At 40.1% G+C, this 11,336-nt stretch overlaps 1 protein-coding gene across 11 annotated transcripts in view; it reads left to right on the top strand.

The window, feature by feature from the left end:
• Positions 1-312: 312 nt before the first annotated feature.
• ptprt (protein tyrosine phosphatase receptor type T) overlaps positions 313-11,336 on the top strand; it is a 328,497-nt gene continuing 317,473 nt past the window's right edge. For all 11 annotated transcript variants that reach the window (XM_014413047.3, XM_014413046.3, XM_023155006.2 and 8 more), the window contains exon 1: positions 313-739. In XM_014413047.3, coding sequence (XP_014268533.1) covers positions 652-739 — 88 coding nt within the window. In that variant the 5' untranslated portion in view covers positions 313-651. The remainder of the gene's footprint in view (positions 740-11,336) is intronic.

Below are 11,336 nucleotides of genomic sequence, written 5' to 3'. Positions count from 1 at the left end.
TGATACCCAAGATTACACCTGAGGAAAACCCAGTTTTATTGCACCTTTAGTGAACTCTGCTCCCCTTGTTCATGTTTTTCCCAGTTTGACCAGTTATTGGTTAATTTACAGCTCTTACTTCTTTCAAAACTCGGTCTTGATGGTAAATGGCAATGTCCTGTTTTAGTTTCCATTCAAACGCCACCCTGTTTTATTTTGAAACGTGTCACCGGACATTCAGCACGCGTTAATCCACTCCTCTTTACGCGGGTGCCTGGCACCCGGTGTAATGTGCACTCCTCTCCATTCCTCACCAACTCTAAGTCAGTCTGTCAGAGACCGTCTGAGCGCGCACACATACACAGAGCCCTTCATACAGTCTCTGGGGCACACGCGCGCACTGACGCGCACAGACACGTTGGCTCGCTCTGTCGGAACATAGAAGATAGGAGAGGAAAGGGAAGCGGAGAGCTCCCATTTATTTGCCCCCAACTTCCCTCTTTGCGTCTACTTGTGTCTTTCTGATTCTTCTTATCCACCAATGCAAGGATTTTATTACTCTTATTACTGCCACTGCTGTCCCGAACTAAGGGAAACAACTTTAAGGACCAGACGGGAGTATGTAAAATAATTCTTACTGCTGAACAAAACAAGAAGAAAAAGAAGGAAGAGATGGATAAACGGAGTAATTCTGGCGTTTGGCTGGCAGCTTTCTTCTACTTTGTACTTTGGGGACACACTGATGGACAATTCTTTCCAGGTAGTGAAGCAATTTATTCTTGTGTGTGTGTGTGTGTGTGTGTGTGTGTGTGTGTGTGTGTGTGTGTGTGTGTGTGTGTGTGTGTGTGTGTGTGTGTGTGTTTTAAATATTTTCAGATTCTTTGTGCATTGGTCGGCTTTGATTCAGTTTGAGTTGAATGTCACAGCGCTGAAGTTGCTCACATAGGGAGGACATGCAGGGTGATCTGAGCGCTTTGTGATTTCCAGGGCATTACAGATGCATATGTGGTACTGCTGGATAATGTGATAGTAAAGCAACTTTAAACTCAGCACGTTAGTCGCAGAATCTAAACCACTGTTCTGTATCCACACAGAAATCTTTGCATATGAGTAAGAATGTCCGAAAAAAGGAAACTGCAATAAATCCCTTGTTTAAGTAATTATTGAGATGGTTTTTTTTTTAATAATAGTGCCAGTTTGACTTATGATGGACACTCGTCTGAGTTTGCGTCAGCATATTCAGTTCAGCTTCACATGGCTCATCGGAGGTTTTGACAAAGTTTTGGAGCTTTAGGAGGTTTTGCTTTACGAAGCTTACTGTAAGGACGGGCTACATGTTGTTGACGGTAGAAATGTGTCTCATTTTCAGTTCAAATTATAGTCTACTTTGCTGAAATCACTTGGTTTTAGAAACGGGCAGAACAGTGCGCGCTTGACTCGGTCTGAGCGCAAAACAGTCAATTTACAGCGTCCCCACACTTCTTTACATAACCTAATGATCACAGATATTTTGACATGTACTCCGGCATGCATATAAACGCGCACATGTACAGCGGTACCATATGAAAAAAAGTGCAAGTGTTATTTAGAAACAAAGTGAAGAATAACTGAAGTTTCCTTTTTAATCTTTGGGCAATGGACTAATTCTAACAGCAGTTCAGATAGCCGAGTAATACTCCGCTTCTCAAACGGCAAATATACCTGACAGTATATTACAGTAAACATACAGATACACAGTTTAATCTCTCGGAGTTTAAAGCTACGGAATCCTCTTGCTGTCCGCAACATCTCCCCTCCGCAGCCCACACTCAGCATCGCTCTGGCACTTGTTACGCACAGGCGAGGTATGGAGAGTTTTCGGAATCCTTTTGGTTTTAGGGATATAATCGAGTCAGTGGTGATTACGATTATCTTTTTTCAGAAGTGGAAGCTCCACAGTTAGATACAAAGACACGAGAGTCGAATTACAACAGCATCGTTATTACTCCCAAACATGGGATATATATCATTTCTTGATAAAACACATCCCGAATGAAAACCAAGAAGCCGTTTAGAAGAGATCAACATGCGATTCCGTAATGGAAACATTTAACGATTCTTCAAAAAATATATAGTCAATATTTAAAATTATAATGCAAGCACTTTATGCCCTCTGCCTAGGGCTGTTTTGTATGCTCTTTGATCGTTGAATCTCACTTTTTAACGGTCATGATACAATATGAGACTTTCAAAAACGTCCGCTTGTGTCCTCTGCTCAAACTCAGGAAACTGAAGGTAGACGTGAGATGAAAAGAAAATCCGTTAAAGTCAGCGATGTTTCAGCGGACTGCAGCAGCAACCTGTCTACTCTGTGTTCTGCTCTCTCCAAGCATCTTCTGCTTGGTATTCATGACTTGTACGACTGCAAAAAGAGGCTACTTTGAAGGAAAGACTGGCTCTAAACACTGAGTCCTTCCTCGCTTTATCTTGCATTCTGTGTTGCAGAGGTGCAGAGCCGCGAGTAGCCTCTTTCCGTGCGTAATGGTGCAGCGGAGGTAACCTGTACTTTGTGCGTTACGATAAAGGAAGTACATAACTCGTCAAATGTGTGTGTTTATGTCTGAATTCAACTAAAAACTTAAAGCTTTGTGAGATATGAGTCTTCATTTCGACAGGCTAACATTAACAGACACGAGGAGAACAAAAGAAAACAGTTTTAAAGCCACATAAACAAAGGAAAGCCTATCCTTCATACAGATTTAAAGCAACTAATGAAACACAGGTGATCTCATCATCAGGCTGTGATAAATGGACAAAAGGCTCAAAATGTTGCAGAGGCTGAAAATATTTTTAGATTTTTGTTTGTTTGTTCGTTTTTTCTAAAGAACGATTTGGAGTCTTTATAATATAAGAATGCATCATCATTCTGAATTGTTTCACTCACATTTTTCACTTTATTTGCAATTTATTTTATTAGTGTGTGTGTTCCTGTATATGTAACAGAAGAGAGCAAAGGGACAGTTTTTTTTGCTTGTTGTTTGATACGTGCCGTTGGGGGGCGATATTGATACATCCTTGCTATCTGTCGGACAGATTCCCCTATCTCTCTCTCTCTCTCTCTCTCTCTCTCTCTCTCTCACTCACACACACACACACACACACACACACACACACACACACACACACACACACACACACACACACACACACACGTTGGACCAGACTTTTTAAAATGATTGTTTTTTCTTTTTATTCCTCTTACAAAAAATGTGAAACATATTCAGCTATAATGATAATAGACTGAAATCCAATGATGAAGAAATCAATTTCACCCCACGGCTGTCAGTCACTCTTAATGACATCTTGTAGAGGTTGTAATAACCCTCTAATCCATCCTCATATGGAAGCTGCATTTGTATTTGTCTGTTTGCGGACTTAGTTTTTCTGTGTTTATTTATTTCATACTTGTATTTTTTTTAAACATTCAGCTGTTCTAGTTGGCGTTTTGAAATTGGTTTAAGCTGAAGTTTAAGCTGAAGTCAGTGTATGACTTATTGATAAAGCATTAATAACTTACCTGCTTTCTCCTCACCTTTGCTTTTGTGATTTGGGTGAACTGATCCTTTAAAAAGAGGTTCATTTGTTCTTGTGTTTTGCAACAACATTATGTTCAAGAAAGCAGTGGCATGTGTTACTCAAGGCCGTCCTTTCATTTGGTGTGTGTGTGTGTGTGTTGGGTGCAGCTGTGCTCCTGATACATGTCTTTGAGCTCCAGTGCCCACTAATTGTTGAATATCCGGTTGAATCTGGAGGTGATGGGCACTGAGGTGTGTGTGTTTTCATGGAAACCAATTTACAATTTATATTCCACTTAATTAGATTTCTTTGGCAGCAAGGACAAAAGGGGGGAAAGTGAGAAAAAGAATGAAAGGAGAAAGGGAGCGACCGTGTACTTACTTACTCTTTCTCCTTGACTTGTTTGCCTGTTGTGTTGACATGATAAAGGGATATAGAGAAGTCTTTGGCTCTGATCAAATAAACATCTCTCAATTCCCCAATTAAAGAGCCATTTGTAAGATTAGTGTAGAGACTGCTATGTGCGTTTTGTAAATGAATGACACATGGAGACCTCTCATATAAGTGAAGTGGAGTAAAAATGTGCAGAGGTGAGGGGAAAAAGAGATTTACATGAGCAGAGGAAGGACGTGTAGAATGAACAATGATGAACTTAGGAGTAAAGAACACGAGAAGGTGCGGTGAAATGAGAAGGTCAAAGAACAATTTGGGAAGAGAATGGAGGAGATGTGTGGAAAGGGTGAACTTAGGAGGGGGAGGGGTAAGAGAGAGAAACTCAGGGTTAAGCGAGCAAAACAAAGGGGTGGGAGTGAGGAAAGAAGAAAGGGGGAGAAAGAGAGATGCAAGGGAAAATATGAGGAGGAGTAAGAAGGAGAGTACTCATCTAGATGGGGTGACGAATGAGGCAGCAGATGATATGACCATCCCTTCTTGCAATCTCATCCTTTTGCCTTTGCCTTCAAGCTGCTCTCTATGAATCTTCTCCATCTCCCCTTCTATTTTGAAAGGAAGTGGAGAAAGAAGAAAATGATGGAAATGAAAGAAAAGACAGAAAGAGTAAGAAGTAGATTAACATTCTGGACATGTAAAACAAAAGGTAGAGAAACTGAAGTTATAGAGGGGAGAGAAGAGCAGATGCCAAGAACAGGACTGGAGAAGGAAGAGACTGTGAGAGCAGAAGAGAGGACAAGAACAAAAAAAGAGAGGAGCTGTCTAGCTGAGATGTAGAGAGGCAAAGGAGTAAGGACGAGTGGTCGGAGGAAATGACAAAGTATCACAAGACTTCCAGAAAAAAAAACTGCACTAAGTTGATTATGTCTCACTGTTATCGACTGTCTGAGTGGCTATAATTGTTTCCTTTGCTGTGTGTGTGTATGTGTCTTAAAGAACGACAGAGAGAGAGAGAGAGAGAGAGAGAGAGAGAGAGAGAGAGGGATTTATGACAGGATATCTGTCACCTCATGCCCCACTCTGTTTAGTATGCTGTCCATCCTCTGTGTGCGTGTGTGTCTCTGCCTAATCCACACCACTTATTCTATTGGCCCGACTAACTGACAGCCTAATAGCAGGGCATGTTGAGTGCTGGAGCATCGTGCATGTGTGTGTGTGTGTGTCGCAAATAGAAAGAGACGGACAGTTTGGTGTTGAATGAATGGTAGTGCATAGTGGAGCTGAAAGAGACCAAAGGTATAAAGAGTGAGAGCAGCCAGTCTCTCCATTCACTAATGTGCACTTAGAAAAAAGAAGGTGTTAATGCAAATGTGCATGTGGTGCAGTATTAGCGCGCAGTTACATCAGAAATTAATTTGTATACCCTTGGTGCTGAATGCCTGCTGATGCAGGGACCACTCACCACCCTTAGATGGCTTACCACCAATGCTGGCAATAGCCTGAATTGCCAGGCACCAATTAGCTGGAAGACCTATTCTAAGTGCTAACATAAGCTTTGGTTAATGCAAATACATTTTGTGAAATTTCAGCTGATTATAATCTCAGCTGCAGACAAGTTCAGAGGTGGAAAGACAAAATCATTTCCACAGTTCTCATTAACGTCGTGTAAAAGTCTCGTACATCTTCCATTTTTTAAAGTCTAGCGAGGAGTACATACAGAGTGATTGGGAAAAAAATAGTGGGAAAGTCATTTTTTCACCACAGATGTGGTCTGTCTTTTATGATTCTCCAATAAATTTCATTATTAGGATGTCTTTCAAGTTCACCATTTGTCTGAAAGCCCTTTCAACATTTGAGGCAATAATCACAAAGCACCTTCAGCACCATTATACCCCTAGTCACAAAAATGCAGATTATATTCCCTTCCTCTGCATGTTTTTACTGAAATGTAATTTTTCTGTAAGCTCATGGCCAATTATCAAAATTATTGCCTGAAAACATTAACAAAGCACCTCCAAATCTGAGGCCATGGTTCTCAGCCGGAAAAGGGTGGAGTGCCCACTCCGGGTCGGGGATGAGTTCCTGCCCCAAGTGGAGGAGTTCAAGTATCTCGGGGTCTTGTTCGCGAGTGATGGGAGAAGGGAGCTGGAGATCGACAGACGGATTGGGGCTGCGGCTGCAGTAATGCGGACGCTGCACCGGTCAGTCGTGGTGAAGAGGGAGCTGAGTGTAAAAGCGAAGCTCTCAATTTACCGGTCGATCTACGTCCCTACCCTCACCTATGGCCACGAGCTGTGGGTAGTGACCGAAAGAACGAGATCGCGGATACAAGCGGCGGAAATGAGCTTCCTCCGAAGGGTGGCTGGCCTCTCCCTTAGAGATAGGGTGAGAAGTTCGGCCATCCGGGAGGGGCTTAGAGTAGAGCAGCTGCTGCTCCACATCGAAAGGAGCCAGCTGAGGTGGTTCGGGCATCTGGCAAGGATGCCCCCTGGGCGCCTCCTGGGCGAGGTGTTCCAGGCATGTCCAACCGGGAGGAGGCCCCGGGGCAGACCCAGGACACGCTGGAGAGATTATATCTCTCGGCTGGCCTGGGAACGCCTTGGTATTCCCCCGGACAAGCTGGAGGAGGTGGCTGGGGAGAGGGAGGTCTGGACCTCTTTGCTTAGGCTGCTACCCCCGCGACCCGACCTCGGATAAGCGGATGAAGATGGATGGATGGATGGATGGATGGAACATTAACAAAGTTACTCCCTTGTGGGAGGCAAACAACCATGAGTTCTCTGTTCTGGAAGATGGTAGCCAGGCTGACAGTTATCTGCGATGGGGATATTTGACAGTTCAAAGCTGAATGAGACACTATGAGCACTCAACGATGACATAGCTGTCAAATGCAACTCTAATGTAAGGACAAGAAAAATGTGTGTTTAATGGGCCTGAGGGCGAATTGCCTGGTGTGTCCACGGAGCCATCAGTGCACATAAAACTCATTCGTAACAAATGTACAGATTTAGCCATCAGAGATGCGGCCAGTTTTCCATTAGAACTACAGATAGCTTTATTAAATGGGCTGAAGATATTTGGTGTAGTGAAACCAAGATGTCTTATAATATGCACAAACTGAGCATGAAACGGAGAAAAAAAATTTTTCCCACCTGCAGAGGATTTAGAGCATGACTCAGAGGGAGAAACATCTCTCACTTACTCTCAGAGAAAAGTAGAAAGCATGTATAAACATTTTAAAACAAAGAATTCCCTTTATAGTTGAGCATAAACATAAACAGTTAATGCCTTCCCTCATTAAAGTAAACTAAGAACATATGGTGTATATTTCAGTGTATTTTTGTGCACTACTTTTTGAGTACAAAAGTGAGATAGCAATACAAGCTGAAAAGTTAATATCATCCCAGGACATTGTGTTATTGTAAAGTACCGCATTGTTAAATCTGTAGTTTGAACATATGCCATTCAATTCAATTCAATTCAATTCAATTCAATTCAATTCAATTCAATTTAAATAGCGCCAAAACAACATCAACAAGAACAACAACAGTTGGCAAGATAACCCCAACAATCAAATGACCCCTTTTGAGCAAGTACTTGGTGACAGTGGGAAGGAAAAACTCCCTTTCAACAGGAAGAAGCCTTTGGCAAAACCAGGCTACACTTTTATCACAGCCAAAAGAATTCAGATTGATGATATTGTTGTATCTATAGAAAAAAAATATAATAAGGGACAGCAGTGTAATTTGTAAATGTAAAACAGGTTATAGCTATGTAATGATCGTATTCTTGCAGCTCTAACTTAACACTTTTGCTGACTGACCAGTTGACCAGGCAACTTGTGCAAATTTATTTGTAGAAAAATAGTTTGAAGTTGCTTGCCTTGCTGTACATCTTTGTGTGCCACCCACAGGCCCTGTAGAATGTGGAAAGAGTATACAGTTTTTAGGCAAAAGAGTCATAATACATGGTATTTCTGCAGTATGTCAGCTCATTATTACTTGCTACAATAGTTCTGGTAAAGTTAAATGTGCTGTTAAGATTTCAAATCCAGAACTTAAAAGTTGGATAGCAAAAAGGTATTCTTATTAATATGGTGCCAACATTTTAAACCCACATTATAAACAATAAACAAATTTGGATACAGTGAAAAAAAAGAAGTTTACATTCATTTTATCTGTTTGGGACAAGTGTAGGTTGAGGTATGCAGTCATGTTGACTAAGTATATCATAAATCATGATTAAGAAATCTCACAACGATACTCTCATAATTATAATTACTTTTTGGGTACATGCCAGTTACACTGGAATGATTTTCTTTCCCTACCTGAGTACAGTAGAAAATATCATGACTGTGAGCTTTGAAAAGAGAAGAAAAGAGCATTCATTTCTGTGTTCATTAGTCACCTCAAAGCAGCAGAAGATACCACTAACACTTACCATACAGCCGTCTTTCAAGCAGTAATAGCCTAAATAAAATATATGCCTGGTGGACATTGAACTTTCATTATAACAAATTAAACCATTAATTACAGTTAATTCATGCATTACATAAATTATACAAGGTTACGTTTATAGCAGCCTATAAATTATACAGCCATCATAAGTGATACAACAGTGCATTCAGAAACCTTAACCTTAGAAGGGCATAATGGCATTCCTGATAGAATTCAGCAGCTGGATGGTAGCAGACATAAATGAGCTGGAAAATGTTTTTGTTTTTATCCTTTAGAGGCTGTTAACTTCGGCTTCAGGGCAGGATGGTGCAGATGTTCATCTTCCATGTCTTATTGCACTTTGACTTCACTTTCAGAAGGGAATGCATCAGTAAACATAGCTTTGTGGCACTTTTAAGCTTTCGGGAGTTAGGCGAAAAGAAAATGCAACTCTTAATAAAATTTTGAGTATGAGTGGTTCCTTAAATTTTCAGAAAGCTGGCCCCCTGCCAAAATCGCCTCCACTGTTCATTTGTGAAAGCAGTTTATGGCATGTTAATTAGTTTTAATAATTAAGCATTTTTTAGACACTGTGACACACATGTCATGAAAAAAAAACTTTGGTTTTGTCACCTTTTTGATGGGTCAGATTTAATTGACTGGTAATTTAAAGAATTATGCTTTAGAACACATGTTTCTTGCTGTAAAAGGTTACTTTTTCATCCAAACAATCATCTTTTCCTAATTTGAGGAGTTAGGAAAAGATGTTGGTTAGGCCTGCACCTGACCAACAGGTTTTGGTTGAAATTAATCCATGAATGAAGACAAAACTGAAGTGTTCTCTGACATGAGAACTGGACCTCAGTCTTCTGGTTGAAAGTCAGTAGCTTGCTGAAATATCTTTGACAGGGCTAATAATATAATAACCTCTTACTTTGAAATTATTGGTATGCACAGCACACAAAGTTTAATGAGCAACTACTAAATACACAGTTTTTATTTCTACTGAAACATCGTCTGTTGTACCAGAGCAGGAAATACCTCACAAAATAAGAAAAATTATGTATAAAATAGATTATTCAAACCTTGGATGAACATATCTCTATTTCAACAGTTTCATATAATTGCTGTCTTTATTGATAAAGATATAACAAATTAATCTGTATTTAAATATTCATTAGGTTTCAAAAGTTCTTGTATAGTAAGAATGTGATGTGAAAAATTTCAAAATAAAAGTTCTTTCCTGATTTTGCTCTCTTGGAGTTAAGATTGGTTTAATCTGACAAACCACAACTGTTTACAAGGAATAATTTTGGTCTTATTTAAAGCAACTGCCCAACTAAAATAAGAGCAATACTGAGCATTCAATTAAACTGGTTCTCTGAGGACTTCATAACTCTAGAACAGGGGTCTCGAACGCCAGTCCTTCAGGGGCAGTGTCCTGAAACTTTTCCATGTGTCCCTGTTGCAACACACCTGAATAAAATTAGTCTGTCATTAACAAGAGTATAGAACTTGACTGCATGCTGAAGTGGCAACCCCTAACCCTACTCAAGTAAATGTAAGTGTTTGGAAAAATGTACTTCTAACAGTACTTTTATTGCACCATGTTTATTCACTCATGAGCTGCTGTAACATGAATCAAATGGCTGATTTGCCACCTCAGCATGCAGTCAAGTTCTATACTCTTGCTAATGACCTATTCATTTTATGCAGGTGTGCTGCAACAGGGACACATGGAAAAGTTTGAGGTAACCAGCCCTCCAGGACTGGAGTTTGAGACCCCTGCTCTAGAATGACTTCCTTCTTTGCTTCCAATAGATAAAAGTTGTCCTTAACTACAACCAACCCAGGATTTTGTCTCTTTAATGTGAGGACACTGCTTTTGAGGTTTTGCCAAAATAACTGATGCTTGTGCGATATTCTCACCAATTTTTCTTAATTGGCGTGATGTTTCCTCCAGATTAGTTAAGCTTTTATGAAAAGGCTAGAGTGGCCATTTTCCTGCCATGGTACTCCAACTGGAGTAACTGCTGAAGATGAGGGCACATGTCTAAAATGGCAAAACAAACTTGGAGACAAATCAAGTCGTGATTGAGCTGATTAGAATGTTGGAGGTGTAAAACATACACGGTGCAGCGCATTAAAAACTTCCTTCCCTCTAATTAAAATAACTGCTGATTAATGCAAGAGGTCTTAACGATGCTTAACAAGGTTTTGCGGTAATTAATCCATATTTAATAGAAGATGTTAGGCGAGAGAGACTGCTTCGTCGGCTGAATCAACAAGCTTGGGGGTGTGGATGGCAAAAGGGAAATAAAGGAGGAAATGAGTCAAATAAGTGTGGGTAGCAGTTATAAAGACAGTTATTCAATTTAGCTGAAGGAGAGAGAAGAGAAAGAAAAGATATTAGATGACATCTGAGCATCTCACTGTATTCTCAGAGTGACTAAATTTAATTTATGTCAGACTGTGTGGGAGGTTTTACTCAGAAGATAGATACACAGATGTAGTCAGAGGCACTCTCAACTAGTCTATAAAACATTTCGTATAAAAATCTAAATAACCAAATCAAACTTTAAAGTTCAGGATAAAAGAGCCTTTGTAGAATAATTCCTGTTTATTACAACTCGGGTCTTGGCCTCTATTAGTAGTTATGGCCAGCTTTTCTATCATCATCCTTAACTGTATAAAAAAAAAGAAGCAGGGCAGGAAACACAAGCGGTAGAAATAGAAAAAAACATATTAGGAAGAATAGATAACGGCATTCAATAAAAGTATTACCCGTATAGTGTATTCATGGTTTGAGTCACCTGATTCCTAGCCAATGACTGCGACAGGCTGTGGAGCTCTTTCAACTTTTGCTCTTGAGTCAGTGTCTTTATAGGAATGCATATAAATAACTGAATTCCACTTCTACCACTTTTTTATGCCATGCAAAAATGTTATTAGTTATTAGGTATAAAGTCAAGGTTA

The sequence above is a fragment of the Maylandia zebra genome, linkage group LG5 (genome assembly GCF_041146795.1).
Source record: "Maylandia zebra isolate NMK-2024a linkage group LG5, Mzebra_GT3a, whole genome shotgun sequence".
NCBI classification, from domain to species: Eukaryota; Metazoa; Chordata; class Actinopteri; order Cichliformes; family Cichlidae; genus Maylandia; species Maylandia zebra.
The sequence above is the reverse complement of the archived record's forward strand: the minus strand, read 5'-3'. Positions and strand labels throughout refer to the sequence as shown.